General features: G+C 40.5%; 1 protein-coding gene across 1 annotated transcript; it reads left to right on the top strand.

Annotated features, from left to right (window-relative positions):
- The first annotated feature begins 317 nt into the window (after positions 1–317).
- LOC122361113 (C-type lectin mannose-binding isoform-like) lies at positions 318–3,429 on the top strand. Its single transcript, XM_043262082.1, has 4 exons — positions 318–358; positions 1,194–1,559; positions 2,549–2,634; positions 2,730–3,429. The coding sequence occupies exons 1-4, from the start codon at positions 328–330 to the stop codon at positions 2,865–2,867; spliced, it is 621 nt and encodes a 206-aa protein (XP_043118017.1). The 5' UTR covers positions 318–327; the 3' UTR covers positions 2,868–3,429.
- Positions 3,430–9,367: the final 5,938 nt, after the last annotated feature.

The following is a 9,367-nucleotide window of genomic DNA, read 5'->3' as shown; positions in this document are numbered from 1 at the left end:
AACTACTTACATACAATGATGTTAAATATTTAAACAAGCATGAGTTCAAAAAACCATGGTGTATAGCATTACATTAATATAACCCCTGCAAAAGACAGTCAGGCGTTTGGGTGTGTGGTTTTGGTGGACATGGAAATCTGTGCTATCATCGTTTGAATGTTATTTTCAATGTAAAGCATGGTAACAATGTGTCACTATCAAGCATCTAAACACAGCGACACAGACTCACGAGACAGCCCGAGATAAAGACCCTACAAAATCCTTGTCAACCCTGACTAAAGCAGTCGGAGCGTTTGTGCATCTGTGATTGTTTTTTGGTGCGTCATCATGATGGATTTTATTTTTGCCCTGTTATTAGGTGAGTTGTCCGGGTTTGCAAAAGATCATTTTGACCACTAAAAGTGAAATTAAATCTGCATTATTGCAGTGTTTTAAACATTATTATTGGTTATTAAAACACAAAACTACAGCTGTATTTTATTGCCATAAGAACAATGGATCACATTTATATTTAATGTCTCTGTGTACATGGTTCAAAGAGAAGGTTACGTAACCAGGGCCAGATATTATTTCATATTTTCACATCACAAAATGTAGTTTTTCCAGACTGTTGGTTTCAGGGTGGCTTCTCTACAGTGGTTTATGCTTTAGAATTGCAAAATGACTAAAGAAACGTTCTGAGTAAGATGGTACAAAACTGTACATCTCTAGTCTATTACCACCCACTGCCACTTTGTTATGGGTACAAAATAGATGTAGGGTGGTAAAACGTAAACAGTTAATTGTACGAGAAAGAGAGAGGACGGAGCCCCAAGGAAAGCCCCGGCAAAGAAAAGAGACAGGGCAACAGTTATAAACTTCTCTTACCCCTTCTTTGACCATGTGACTAAAAAAACAGAGCTGTTGAGACCTCTATATTCTGAAGGGTTTTTACTGATGGTTTTAGTCATACTGACATTATCCCCTTGGTTTTAAAACTTTCCATTTTAAGGACATACCGTTAAAGAAGATTTTAGTCAGCATTTTTGTTTGCTTACTTTAGTTAGTTTATTCTGGATATTTTAACTGTTCTTTATCGATTTGCTTGTGCAGATTTTAAATTCAGTACATACGCTCATTGGCGGTTTTCTCCAAAATCAGTCTTATTTGACATCTTACTTACTTGACAGTGATTATATTGTCTCTTTCCGCAGCTCTGAGTTCCTGTGTGAACTCTTATATGTTTTACTTTAATCCTGACTTCCTGAACTGGACCGAGGCTCAGACGTACTGCAGAACGTATTACACCGATCTCGCCACCACCGATGACGACGTGGACTATGATGACCTGCTGAAAACTGTACCCGAGGGTTTTACTGAAGGAATTTGGATCGGTCTCTATCGGACGAGCGGGACTGCTCCCTGGGTCTGGTCCGATCAGAGCACATCCACGTTCAGAATATGGGGTAGCGGACAGCCAAACAATTTCGGTGGCAATCAGTTCTGTGTGGGAACATCTCTCACTGGACTGTGGAACGATGCAGATTGTCCGACTAAATACGCTTCCGTCTGCTACTCAGGTGTCTTTTGACCTTTTACATTTCAAAAGCATTAAAGCTGTCCACCAAACAGCCCAGTTAGTCAATATAAGCCAAGACTAAGTAATGCATCGGCTTATTTTTATCAAACAACTCAAAAGGGCGGTTGACATAAAAATGAAACCTTTCTCAATATTTATTTTGTTAATAACCAATTCCAATAAATCATTATATAAATCCGTTTGCTTACCAACATGTTTCAGAGCATCTTTAATATTCAGCAGTCATCCAGGTTTGAAACAATAGTGTAAGTAAATGACGACAACTTAAATGTTTTGATGACTGATGTCTTTGTCAGTGCCCTTGAAGGAGACTAGGAAAGATGGTTTTACAGAAAGTTCAAAATGGCAAATATTTTTACAAATTCCAGGGAACCCAACAACTCTAAAGCAATTAATGAGTGAGCGTACAATTTGTGTAAATGTTCTTATTGTTCGGGTGTCAAGAGATGAGTGAGTCAGAGTGTGTGTGTGTGTGTGTGTGTGTGTGTACCTGGTATTTATGATGTTATGGGGACCAAATGTCTCCACAAGGATAGGAATACCAGTAAATTTTGACCTTGTGGGGACATTTTTTGGGTCAAGCTTTAAATGTATGTTTTATATGTAAAATTGCCAATAGTTTCCTGTAAGGGATAGGTTTAGGTGTAGAACAATAATAGCACAAAGTCTGTACAGTATAAAAACATTACACCCATGGAGAGTCCTAATAATTACAGTAGTGGATCATTATTTTTTACAAATTCAAAACAGAATATTAATAAAGTCCCATAAACAGAGAAACAACATTGCTCTTTTAAAATGTGCAATTATAAGGCTTTGTAGCTCAATGTTGCTCAATATTAACTAAAACGCAAATACAAACAATATATAGTAATACAGTACACCTTGCTATAATAATTCACTGATCACAGCTCTTTTCTACAACATATTAATCTGAGCATTTCTTCATACTATATGTGTGTCTCACAGAGAAGAAGATGGATACAGTCAGACTGGAGGTCAAATCAAGTCAAAATATGAAAGATCCTGCAGTGATCACAGAGGTTCTGCTGCAGGTGCCTTCATTTAACAACATACTCCGTATACAGAAATCATACTGACAGTGAAGAAACAAAGATGATTACATAATAAAAGACTGTTTGGTTTTCAGATAGAGAAGATACTGAAGGAGAACGGGATGGCTGAAGATGTAAAGCTTTCATGGAAAATGCAAAAAGATGGAAATTTCTTCCAGAATAAGACTGGGAGTGACATCATCCAAGAGCCTTGCCATTTCAAGATAGTTTAAATATTTACTTTTACTAATAGCCGATTAAGTCATATGTACTTGTAATTTTTTACACTATACTAACTAATTGTGTAAATAGAATAATGCAACATACCAGTGCAACAACTAATAATAATTTTAAACCCTTTTATCCATAATCTGGGTTTAAAAAAGTAGGGATGGGTCATATACTGGTAGAAATCAACCGGCAGAGATCTTCTGTATCGTGGTTGGCTTTGCTGTCGTGAGTATGCAGCCACACCCAGTGTAGATCCATTTTTGTTTTGGGCCTATTGCTTCTAACTAGTTTAATTTCTGCTGTTTACTTGTCTTTTGTGATACTGAGTTTCTATGAAATCAAAAATAAAGATTATTTACAAAAACAAGTATATTGCACAGTGAAATAAAATTTCTCATTGTGACCTAAGTATTAATATTGGTTTAAAAATAAATTAATAAATAACAAACTAATGAACATGATATTTGCATTCTAGGCAAAACTCCCAGTGCATCCATATAAACAAATCTGGACATAACAGCAATGAATTTCCATCATACTTCAAGCATTTTCTGAGCAGACGTTCACTTAAAGGAGACTCAAAAAGCTGATGAATTCACATCTGGTTCTGCAACTGATTCTTTTATTGATTTATTCATTTACTTCTAAAGTATTACATTTAGCATGATTAAATCATTTGATTGTAGAGAAAACAAAGTATCTATTTCTTTGTCTGTCTCTCCATCACTCATTCACTCACACAATGCAATTTTGATAGATACATTTTTTACATGTATATGCAAGTTTCTGCAGCTGTGCCGAAGGTTTGGTCAGATTTCATACTCCTCAAACGCCAATTTTCGCACTTGTTTTAGCAAATTCTGGTGTCTCAAAATCTGTTGACTATTGGCGAAATGAATTTCATTTTCAAAATTGTAGCATTCTTGAATGGAGGGACACAAGCTAGCACGGGTTAGCACGCACGCAGCTGTCACAACTTGTTTACTTTTGGGAACCAATTAAAAGGAGCAGATGAAAGTGATTTTCTTTTAAACTGTCTGAATGTGGAATAGACAAAACCGCCTTTGGCGAGTCTTTGGGTCGGTGGCAGGAAATCAGATGTTGCTTGTGAACTTGGTGTGTCTCAAAGTGTCATCAGCAGACTTGCATCAAGACACAGAACTACTGACAGAGTTCATGACAGACCCAGGAGTGGAGCCCCACGAGTGAGAGACAGTAATGATGACCAGTACCCTGGACCTATGCACTCAGACATTGTTATGCAACTGCCACACAGCTGCAGGCCTGTTTACGAGATGTGAGGGGTACTAGGGTTTCCAGACAAACCATTAGCAACCGATTCCACCGCTTTGGCTTGAATGCCAGGACGACCGTTGCAGGTGACTCCACTGACCGTGAACGCCGTGAACGTTTGCAGTAGGCACAGGTCCATGTGACCTGGACAATGCAGCAGTGGTCTACCGTCCTGTTTACTGATGAGTGTCAGGTCACCGTTGCTGGAGAAGGCGAGGTGAGCAATACGCTGAGGTCAACGTGGTCTCCGGAGGTTTGCTTTGGTGGAGGAGGAGCAACAGTCTGGACAGGCATCACCAGTCAGCGCAAAACAGATTTGGTTATTGTAGATGGCTCAGTCACTGCACATTCTTATCTCAGAGACATCACAGAACCCATCATCATCCCCCATTTCCGCCAGCACACCCCCAACTTTCTGTTCATAGGTGATAATGCTCCACCACACTGTAGCAGAATTGTCACAGCTCGACTTCCAGAAGTTAGAGTGCCTCATATGGTATGGCCATCAATGTCCCCTGACCTGAACCCCATAGAGCACGTCCAGTTGAAGCAGAGACTGAATGATCGTACCGCACCCCCACGTGACCTGGCAGAACTGCATGTAGCCCTTGAGGAAGAGTGGATGCATCGCCTCAGAACAACATCATGAGGCCAGTAAACATGAGACGACGCTGTCAAGCTGTCAAAGACAGCCCCTGTCTGTGTGATTTCATCTAATCATGGTCATGCAGAGCCCCAAAACCACTGTTAGGACTGTTTTAAAACACAAGACAACAGAAAATTATATGAAGAACTAGAGCTGCATGATTGTCCCATATCTAGGCCTGTAAACCTTAGTTTCTTGGTTTACCGTTACATCAGGGTTTCACCACCACACAATCAGCGTATGGTGAGTTATCAGCTTACTGCAGTGCATGTAAACATGCTCACAGTCTTCTTTACTTTAGCTAATTTGAATTTGTCCACTAAATGCAAAGTGTGTCATTTTCTTGTCAGGATACAGATTGGACTGACAGATTATTCATTTGGTTATTCAAAATCTCCATTTCATAACATTAGGAAAAATACTGATTAAATCACAAACATAATTTAACAATTAGGAATAATGTTTTATTTACATGTATGGCAGATTTACAACCTTAACATTAATCTAGTCAGATTTGTGTCACTGACCTGTATATGCAGTTCCTGAGAGCTTTTTCTGTCTCACCCCAAGAAGTCATGTGATTTCAGTCACATGACATCCAGGATAAAACTATAGTAAAAGTCCTGTTGATTAAATTTTATTAGAACAGGAAATAAACACACTGGACCTTAGGCGTCTAAATTCAATTTTCTTAAAATTGTCTCAGTTATGTATGTAACCCTTGGTCCCTGATGGAGTTATAGACAGTCTGGGCTCTTGCAGAGAGGACTACTCGCTAGGTTTTGCTGAGGAGCCCCGAGGCCGTCCCTGGCCAAGCAGTGATGGTTCGAGGTTGTGGCAAGGGGACATAATGTCTCCGTCCCTCCATCAAGGAACCAGGGTTACATACTTAATCTCGAGACATTTTCTGTCTGTCAGTCACTATGAGTTGTGTAAAAGACAGACTGGGGTCAACATTAAAAACTCCACGATCTGAACCTTGTCACAACCAACAGCACTACAAATGCTGACACAGCGTGTCCGGCAAATGCTATGCAAGGTCGTAACCTTCCCAACGGCCCAAAGCAAATTTGCTGACCTTGACATCCACAGGGACCAATGGTGAGTGCATTGCAGCTGGAGAAGCCAAGCCGTTGTTCCTCAGATAGAAACAATTTCTTAAGAGAAGGGACTTCAACCTTCAAGAGATAGCTTCAATGTCCTTATTTGTTTTTACAGTTTGTCAGAACGAAGGGAAGGCGAACCTTCCAGAGATGGAGGCTACAGAGGCCACATCCTGCCCGAACATGTGATACTGGTCTGTGTCAGATCCTGCCAGAGGAAGGGGAGGTACAACTGACAACAGAAAGAGACAGGTAATCTGTCAAGGGAAGACAAGTTCACTCGCAGGGGAATACACATATTGGAATGCCAGCAAAAAATCAATCATATAGCCACCTCACCCAGTGCAGGGGCTGATCAGAGAGCTGGGCAGCTAAAACCGAGACTTGGACACTTTACAGAACACAGCTACACCAAGGCTGGATCTGCCTCCTCCGGGGGAGTGCTTGCAGGCTCACCACCTGATTGCAGAAAGGCGTGGTGGGAACCTTCGGCACGTATCCAGGCCAGGGTCTCTGGACGATATGACAATAGGCCAGCCGAACCCAAGGCACTCCTCGCTGACCAAAAACGCGTGGAGGTCCCCGACCCTCTTTATGGAAGTGAGCAGGGTCAGGAGCACTGACAGGAACTTAAGCTCAACTGACTCCAGTGGCTCAAAGGGATCTCTCTGTTGTGCAAGCTTGCCTTTAGAGGGATCCCTTTGAGCCACTGAAGAGGGGGACTAGGGGTGACCAAGGAGGATTTAACCTTCTGGCACACATCAGGAACCTCACAACGAGATTTTGCTTTCCCAAGACCTGTCGTCAATTGCATCCTGATGTGCTGCATCCGAGCTGAGTTGTGTCCTTCGTTGCCCGGAGAGCAGCTCCTGCATGCAACCTTGGGTCAGACTAACCCTCATGTAGCTGTTTGAGTACCTTGTCCTGGTAGACTTGCAGGATAGCCATGGCATGCAAAAAGAACGCCTGACAAGCCGCACTGTAGGTCACTAGCAGTGAGAGCTACCGTGGTACCTCAGGGACCGGGAAGGGAGAGAGAGACGATCCAGCCAGGTAGTGGCGTTTCGGAGGCACAAGTGCACCGCAACCACCCTCTCCACCTGGGCAATGTCCATGTACCCCCTAGCTACCCCGCCATCGAGGGTGGTGAGGACGGAAGAGGGAGACGAGCGGTTTCTGCCCAAGAAAAGGATCATCCACTTTGTCAACTTCTCATGAACTTCCGGGAGAAAAGGAACTGATATGATATGATCCGCGGGGACAGACCTTGCGGAAAAGCTCACGGTAACCCTCAGATCACCCAAAGTGACATTTACACCTTAGATGCCCTTGAGGTAAGCTGATAAACTTCAAATTTTAGTTTCAAAGTAAACTATACCTTTAAAATCTTATAAAGACATTTTTACTTTAGGTTTCAGGGTTAAAATTGCACAGCGGGCGGACTTACCCATTTGTCAAAGGTAGGAAACTGCCTTGGGACCTCATAAGCCATGGGTCCCCTAAAATGCTTTTTATATACGAGATGCGCATTAAGCTTGAACACGGGAGCGGTTTCTGGTTACGGTGTTTATTTCCATGACAACCATGTCCAAGTTGAATGTGCTTCTTGTGTTCTGCTTGTAGCAAAATAAAATATGATACATCTGAAGCTTACAGCCCCACGAGTCTGAGGTCTCTTTCCTGCTGCACACCTCTCTCTCTCTCTCTTTTAAAAACACAGATTTTAAGAACAAGAAAGAATGAAAGTATACATAAGATGTTCATTTAGCATTTAACAGAGCAAGCTGTCTTCTGACTATTGGGAACAATAACCGCATGAAATTAATGGCAGCAACTACGCAGTAAGTACAATCAATAGAAACAAATGGTACTGACATAAGGATTTAGCCTTTAAATTGGGTTGAAACTACGTAAAACTGTTCTTTAATGAAAACCTTGTGAAATTAAAGGCAACAACTGCATAGTTACAGTCTAAACAACACAAATCAACATCCAGCGGTCCAAAAAAAGATGTTACTTAATCAGCGTTTTTAAGGTTTGTTTGTTTTTTCTAATTTGGTGTAAAGGATCTTACCAGTGAAACTAAATAAAACCAAAATATGTTATAAATAAATTATTTCAAAACGTTAAATGAAATAATGTTAAGTTTAAAAGAAAGATGCTAAATAAAATTGTCAATGTAATTTTGGGGGAAATAAAAATCAACCTGTACAGAACTGACATTTACTTCTGGCTTTAGATAAGTGCATACAAGTTCTTTTCAAAAGAAGAATTCAGCTCTGTCTCTGATTCTTTGGAAAATCAGTCAGTCCAGGAATCCAAGAATTCCTTTCCCAAAATAGGAAAAAAGTGATATAAAATTCCACTCCTACCATTCGAAGACGAATACGTTCGATGTCTGTGTTTCTCAGAACGTTCAAAGACTGGCCAGGTACACCCTCAAGCGTGCTCTGCTTTTCCCTCAAAAAGAAATACACATACTATGTTAGCATTATGCTAACGCTTAAATGGCTTTGTTAATATGCGTTAGAACATTACACGAGATAAATAAAAATGTTTATGTGGTTACACAAGTATGTCGTTTCATCTCACTGATGCATAGCGATATACAAACGTATTAAATAGCTCTTACGTCTTTTATACTCACTTCTAAGGCACTAATCTCCCGGATCAGCGATGGACATCTGCTCCCATCTCAAGTTCACGAAAAAAACGATCTAGAACACGGGATCGCGGAAGACGTAGTGTCGTCATTCCAAAACAAAATATATAATATATAATCCTGCATGTTTTACTTTTTTATATTTTCATTTAATCGTATGCATATATTTATTCTGGCAGCGTTTTTTGTTTTTTCATAATTGTGATTTTTTTTCTTTGCTCTATCATTCTGTCTCCGCTATTACCCACTAATAAGCTGGGTTACAAAAGCCATGTATAAAAGTAAATAAATAGGCCGAACGAAAAATGAAAGTAAAAAATACCTGCAGCCATTTGCAGAACAGAAGTAAATTTATGTGATGCTGGAAAAAGAGGCATGTAATTTGTTTCCGTTATTTACAAATACAAATAAATATTGTGATTGTACACACATTAAAAAAATAAAAAGAATATATAAAGAACATTCGAACAATGCCTTTTTCTTGAACGATAAAATCAGTCTTTTCAAAAATCTATTGATCCCGCCGGCGCCCCAAAGCAGTTAAGCCCGTTCACGCCGCCTGATCCTGTTCGTGTTCAATGGAGGCACCGTTGGACCGTTAATACGGAATGTGGGCGTGTCAAGCGAAAAAGTTTAGAATTGCTCAACTTTATGCAAATAAACAGTGACAACCAATAGGAGTGCAGAGTCGGTCAGCAGCGCTCAGGCAGGACAGAGCTCGGTGTTCTGAGCTGCTTCAGACCAGAGAGAGAAACAGGGCAAGCAGTAGTCTCTTAATTTGTTCATTAATTAATGCTG

This window comes from Puntigrus tetrazona, chromosome 16 (assembly GCF_018831695.1).
Source record: "Puntigrus tetrazona isolate hp1 chromosome 16, ASM1883169v1, whole genome shotgun sequence".
NCBI lineage: Eukaryota > Metazoa > Chordata > Actinopteri > Cypriniformes > Cyprinidae > Puntigrus > Puntigrus tetrazona.
This window is presented reverse-complemented; position numbering and strand designations above follow the sequence as displayed.

What these genes read in the sequence shown, in the direction of transcription:
- LOC122361113 (XM_043262082.1), top strand. Translation starts at nt 328, where the DNA reads ATGATGGATTTTATTTTTGCCCTGTTATTAG. An exon ending in CGCTTCCGTCTGCTACTCAG is followed by an intron (nt 1,560 to 2,548) that starts GTGTCTTTTGAC and finishes TGTGTCTCACAG; the next exon opens with AGAAGAAGATGGATACAGTC. An exon ending in TCACAGAGGTTCTGCTGCAG is followed by an intron (nt 2,635 to 2,729) that starts GTGCCTTCATTT and finishes TTTGGTTTTCAG; the next exon opens with ATAGAGAAGATACTGAAGGA.